At 39.0% G+C, this 7,089-nt stretch overlaps 1 protein-coding gene across 1 annotated transcript; it reads left to right on the top strand.

The window, feature by feature from the left end:
- The first annotated feature begins 3,053 nt into the window (after positions 1-3,053).
- LOC117208442 lies at positions 3,054-4,471 on the top strand. The gene has a single exon (XM_033449632.1). It carries the CDS (start codon positions 3,120-3,122, stop codon positions 4,407-4,409), a length of 1,290 nt encoding a protein of 429 aa, XP_033305523.1. The 5' UTR covers positions 3,054-3,119; the 3' UTR covers positions 4,410-4,471.
- Positions 4,472-7,089: the final 2,618 nt, after the last annotated feature.

A 7,089-nucleotide genomic window follows, 5' to 3' on the forward strand; every position in this document is an offset into this window, starting at 1 on the left:
TCGGACTCCGAGATTCAGACTCGACATATATATTATTATATATGTCGGAGCGGACATTAGAATCAGGGTTAGGGGCGTGAAACGAATCTTCGTGTGGGTTACACGTTGTCGTTGTGCAATAGAGAAGACATCGACTAGTGCAAATACGATTATTATAGAGCCGGACAAGTAACCGTGGTAGTTAGGCACTCGAGAAACTAATGACAATGATCCTAGGTTCAATAACGAATCCGCGGTCGACGGGATGATAGATGAACGTACTCACAAAATCTAAGTCGGATGCGTGATATTCACTGGTCGTAAAGGGTTACTCCTTTCATCATTGAGATCGCGAACGAGAATGCCTTTCCCGTCCCGATGATGCCACAGAGGAAAACTATAATGGGGTGTGTCTAAGGATACGAGATCATCGGATTCGTCGAGAAAAGCCTTCGTTCGGAAAGTAAGGGAAATTGACGTTGCTGCTAATTGGTCAATCTCCATATCGGTGGTTAGAAAAAGATGCTAGCCGCCCTCGAGGGAAAGTTGCTAGTGGGAGACCGCGCTCGTTGAAAAATATGTCTCCCCTATCTTCCCGTAGTTGGGACAAAGACTGTTTGTCTGTTTGAAGGACTTTAGTTAACTAAACCTTAAGATTTATAACGGGCCCTCGGGCTAGCCGAACATGTACTGCGGAGACGCATCGACATCTGGCAATCATCTTACTCGAAGAATAGGGTCTGCGTGTGGCGAGCCACGGGACAGAAACCGTTGGAATGTTTACTGTCGCGTGTCGCCACGAATATTTCCTTTAAGGAGAGCTATAGAATTACTCCATACCTTTGCTAGGCAAATCCCGTGACCGCGGCTACGTTCGGCGACTGACTGTCGCCTCGAGCCCAAGCTCATTATCACAACTCTCGAACAATTACAATCGGATTGAATAACTACAATTGTTCAATTACAGACTCCGGTGTTCTTTCATCTCCGACATATATATTATATATACTATTATATCTATATAATATATGTATTTATATCTATAAATATATGTATAAATATATCTATTTAAAAAAATAAAGTTGACCTTCATATATCGCCAATAATATCGCGTGCGTAAAAAGAAACTAATTACATTTAATTCTTTTTTTACATTTATTTATTTTTTATTATTATTTTTTTCACAACTAATTACATTTAATTATTACATTTACATACATTTAACTATTATTACATACATTTACATACATTTGATTATTATTTTTTTCATAATTATATCTCGTTTGAAATATTTTTCGACATAATTAATTGTTTCAAAAACACATATTCCAGCCTTCTAAATGATTTATTTTGCGAATTATACGAATTATTCCATCTATAAATAAATTGTTCTCTATACACACAAACACGCACACAGTCTGTTAATTACACGAGTTAATTGTAACATTTTTCTCGATAAGTTGACAGAGCAAGGAAAATGAGCGACGGACATACCTACAAACTAATCTACTTCAATGCCCGTGGTCGTGCCGAACATATACGGTATATATTTGCATATACTGGCATCGAGTATACCGACGAGAGGATCCCCGAAGAACTCTGGCCTGAATACAAGGATTGTAAGCGTGAAGAATCGATTTTTACTTTCATCGTTCAACTCTCAGATATCTACCATTTACTCAAACTTTTCTGTATATAAAACTTTCGTTTCACGTGCAGGCTAAACTTACTTAAAGTAAAATTTCATACGGAATAAAGTCGAACTTTTCATTAAGTTTTGCTTCCGTAATATCGTGTTTATCGAATACCAACTTAATTCACTTACGATTCTCGAATTTTTGTGTTGCAATCTTTATTGTTTTCAATGAATCGAAGCATTTCGAATATTTTGAGAAAACCGTAAATAGGTGACTTAAAATAGGAATACAAAAATACTTCTACGTTTCTCGTTAATTTAAAAACTTTTTAGGACTTGTCGAAAAAAAAGGATAAAAAATTGAAATCAGTTCGGAAATGAACAAGAACACAGCTAAAAAGTCGAAAGAACAAAGCAGACATAAAATTCGATCTTCCGTTGCGACATTTCTATCGTAAATAGTATAATAAAAGTTTTACGCAGCATAGTCTTCGATATAATCTTATATGTCGCTTGCAGATAGAGAAACCAAAAATCAACGTAAATCTGTAAATCAATCCTGTCAGTGTAAAACACAAAATTACGTTCGCAAGAGACATTCGATTTATATTCCTTGCATTTCAATTTTCATTACAAGAACCGTGTACATTTTCTAATATTTTTTCCGTGTCTGGTATTATCTTTTATCCTTGATTTTAAAAACTTTAGGTTCTTCCCAACAGTCAAAAACACGCGATACCCTGTCCATCGTAATCGTAAGGAAAGAAAAAAGGAGAAAGAAGACATTTCTGTATTTCTTTACTAGGCCATGTTGATTAAAACCGAAATGATTTCGATTCATCTATTCACAAGAACGCAACGGCCTCGGAAGCTGTGTTGTGATTTCCTATCGATCGTTTCCCTCTACACAGTGTTCATATGAGCCATGTTTGTTCTTAGCAATGCCTTATAAAAAGCTGCCTGTGCTGGTGTCACGGTGGTCGTGAGAACGCAACGAAAGGATGGTTATGTCTCACATACCTTGGCCAGCAAAATGATGGCTAAGCAGTAATAGAAACCCTATGTGACCAGCATCCAGCGATAGCCCCTCCACAGGAGCCGGGTCCTTGATATAAAAAAGTACCTCTCGAGTCGTTGTAAGAACATTCTTTTCTGTGCTGTTTGACCATTCTGTATCGTTACTCTGTCAGTGTTCAATAAATTTTCTAATAACAATCAAAATTTAAGTACGAATTTCTCACCTTGCGTGCGGAACGCGAAATTACCCCGAATCGCCGTGACAAAATTGGCGATCCTGCCAGGATCCACTCATCGCATCAAGAGGAAACTTCAACGGGAACTCTACGGATTCTACAGCGAAGGACCACGGTCACCTCCTTGATCAAAAGAAGGATCTGCAAAGAATCTCGGTAACCTGGCTTTCGTACATTATCGAAACCGTAAGCCTGAAATACGTTCTGAAGATAGTGTCTCTTCTTCCGCCGAAAGTGTCATATTTCTCAGCATGAACCCAACTGACAAGAGTACCGCTAAACAAAACGAACTAATCGCTACCCTGATTGAACAATTTGAAAGCCTAACTCACGAGTTTAGAAGCTTTAGAAACAGCACCGATCAAAACATTAAAAACATAAAAGAATTTGCGGAAACTAGCGATAGAAATCGCTCTAAAGAAATACGCGATCTTGCAAAAACCATGGAAATAAAATACGACACCGAGACTGACCAGTCGCAAATAAACGCCCATTTAGAAACCGCTGCTGATAACGTAACGGATGACGAAACTGACGGACCGAACACGTCACAAAGACCACGAGCCGCATCTAGCCGCGCCGCGATTAAACCAATAAACAACTACAACGAAGATCGAGGGCTCGAGGCAGATAAGGCCATACGAACTGTCGAGACACTACGAGGTCGAGATGACGTAGGCGTTGAAGATTTCATCTTATCGGTCCGCAAAGCAAGAGCTAGGTGCAAGGCAAGTGACAGAGAGCTATTATTAGATCTCATACTGATCGAAAAGATTACCGACAACGCGAAACGAAACATACGATATCTAAAAATCAACTCGTTCGAAGACTTATATTCATGCTTAAGACAACACGTATTAACACCAACAACTATTAGCAACTGTAGGGACAAATTAAAGAATTTAAAACAAGGGGCAACAGAAAGTGTACAATCTTTTAACTCCAGATTCCGACAACAGCTAAACGAATTAAATTATGCAGTCCAAAACGAAAACCGCACACCAACGGAACGACGCGTAGCTATAGATATTGAAGAACGCGAAGCACTTAAAACATATTTGCTCAACTTACGATACGAGATAGGACAGATGGTGGTATCTAGCGATCCAAAGAACCTGAACCTTGCCCAACAACTAGCAGCTGATAGAGAACAATGGTTACGAGAAGCAAATCGTGTTGCCAACCGCCCAAAGAATCAATCTCACAACATTACATTAGTATCCAAGCGAACTACTACCGATTCACAGCCACAAACTTCTGCTCAGCTACCTAGCCGACCATTAGACGACCGCATGAAACCGAAGTGTCCAAAGTGTTTACGAATTGGACACACAGCCGAAAAATGCTACTCTCGAAATTTTCCATTCGCCAGCCAAGGAAAGATTCCACCTCGAGTAAACCAAACAACGGAGAACCCAGAGGAAGCTTACCTCGAGTTAACTGCACCACCACCGGAAGATTACTATCAATCGTACTGCAACGAAGAGACGGAGGAAGAGCCAGATTCCTCATCGATACCGGAGCAGGAATCAACCTTATAAAAGAAAAAGCCTCACTAAACGTCCAAACTTCTAACCCAAAAACCTTCCTAATGGGAAGTGACAAACATACCACTAACAAAATTTGCAATTTAACCATGCTCAAGAAAAATCATCAATTCTACGTAGTCCCTAACAACTTTCCCCTAATCGAAGATGGAATAATCGGACTCCCATTCCTTACAAAGTATCAATACAGCGTCACTAACAATAAACTAACCTTAGACGAAATCATATTACCATTCCAGGAAACCGATAGCAAGATAAGACCAGGCGAAACTCTAATCTCAGCCCAATACATCGAAGGAAAGCCCACAACAGTATGTTTCATCAACACTGGTAAACAAATCTGTCACATTACAAACGAAATAGAGAAACCCGATAAACTAAGCCAAATTAATAAATTCGCACAAATGATACGTACCAAACATATTGATCCAGAACTTCGAGAACCCCTTGAGAAAATCCTCATCAATTACTTAGACGTTTTTAATATGGAAACAGACTCATTACCATGTACCAATTTGACAGAACATACAATCACACTCAAGACAGACAAACCTATAAACATCAAATCTTATAGACCGCCCGAATGTCATAAAAAGGAAATCGAGACTCAAATCAACGACATGTTAGACAAACAAATCATAGAACCATCGGACAGTCCATATAACGCACCAATTTGGGTAGTTCCAAAAAAAATTAGATGCATCAGGCAAACAAAAATGGAGAATCGTTATAGATTTTAGAAAATTAAACGAGCAAACAGACCAAGACGCGTATCCTTTACCAAATTCGGACGAAATACTCGAGCACTTAGGCAAAGCTAAATTTTTCTCGGCCCTAGACCTCTCGTCAGGATTTCACCAGATACCTATGGAGCAAAATTCCAAAAAATATACTGCATTCTCAACCCCACAAGGTCACTTCCACTATAATCGCATGCCCTTCGGCCTTAAAAACGCACCGGCGACGTTTCAACGTATGATGGATACCGCGCTACGGGGGTTAATAGGAAATAACTGTTTCGTATACCTGGATGACATTATAATATTCGGGAGCACCATCCAAGAACATAACCGAAATCTAGCCATTATACTAGACAGACTACAAAATTTAGGATTAAAAATACAACCGGACAAATGCGAATTTTTGAAACCGGAATTAGAATACTTAGGACACGTAGTAACAAAGGAAGGAGTAAAACCTAATCCCAAAAAGATTCAAGCCGTGAAAGACTTTAAAACACCAAAGACCGCGACCCACATAAAGTCATTCTTAGGACTCGTTGGATACTATAGAAAATTTATACGTAATTTTTCTAAAATCGCAAAACCATTGACAGATCTCACAAAAAAGGACACTCCATTCTACTGGACCGATAGACAACAACTTGCATTTGACACACTAAAACAAAAACTCTGCGAAGCCCCTGTACTACAATATCCAGACTTTGACAAAACATTCACATTAACAACAGACGCAAGTAACGAAGGGTTAGGAGCAATACTCTCCCAAGACGGACATCCATGCTGTTATATATCCCGAACTTTGAACCCTCCTGAAAAGAATTATTCCACAACCGAGAAAGAGTTATTAGCAATAGTATGGTCAATCAAAAGACTAAGACAATACCTACTTGGTAGAAAATTTAAAATTCAAAGCGATCATCAAGCCTTGAAATGGTTAAAGAATGTTAAAGACCCCTCATCGAGACTCATGCGATGGCGTTTGAGACTCGAGGAGTACGATTATGAAATCGAATACAAAAAAGGAAAAGAAAATACAGCTGCAGATGCTCTATCCCGATTGTATCCTATCACTAATGAAGAAATCCAACCCAATGTAGAAAACCCGGACTATTATGACGAGTATATAGACTGGAAAATCAATATCACCCCAGCTCCGATAACCCAAAAACCTAACAGACCACACTTTAAACAAATTACAAAGACCGAACTGGGAGACTTTAACGAACAGCATTGGTTGCGTCAATTAACCAAACACTTTATTAAACACCGAACCGGACGCTTACAAATAGGAATAAACGACAATAGCTTCAGCACGTTAGAAAAGGTAAATATTCAACTCATGCTAAGGTTTCTAACAACTAGATTCCCTCAAATTAAATTAATATTTGGACAAGATCCGCCAGTAGACTACGATAACGAACAAAAACAAACGATACTACGCGAAAATCATAACGAATTAGTAGGACACTTAGGTATACACCGCACCGTGAAACGAATACAAGAGCACCATCACTGGACAAACCTAGAACAAGACGTTACAGAATTCATACAAAACTGCGAAACCTGCCAACGAGAAAAGCTAAATCGTATCAGGGCCAAGGAACAACCTATGATAACTGACACACCGCTTAATCCTAATGACAAAATCGCAATGGACATATTCGGACCTCTCACCAAAACCAAACGGGGCAATCAGTTTATCCTGTCTATCCAAGATCAATTAACCAAATATCTCATCCTCATACCCTTAAAAGACCAAACAGCCAACTCAATCATTAACGAACTTTTGGATCACTATGTGTACATATTTTCCGCACCAAAAAGTATTCTGACGGACATGGGACGAAATTTCGTATGTAAATTGATGGACACATTTGAAAGGGCTTTCAAAATCCGACACATAAAAACCACTTCTTTCCATCCACAATCTA

Source organism: Bombus bifarius, unplaced genomic scaffold (assembly GCF_011952205.1).
Source record: "Bombus bifarius isolate JDL3187 unplaced genomic scaffold, Bbif_JDL3187 scf7180000008094_frag, whole genome shotgun sequence".
Taxonomy (NCBI): Eukaryota; Metazoa; Arthropoda; class Insecta; order Hymenoptera; family Apidae; genus Bombus; species Bombus bifarius.

Bases quoted from the DNA above. Each gene is read 5' to 3' on its own strand.
- LOC117208442 (XM_033449632.1), top strand. From the start codon at position 3,120: ATGAACCCAACTGACAAGAGTACCGCTAAACAAAACGAACTAATCGCT.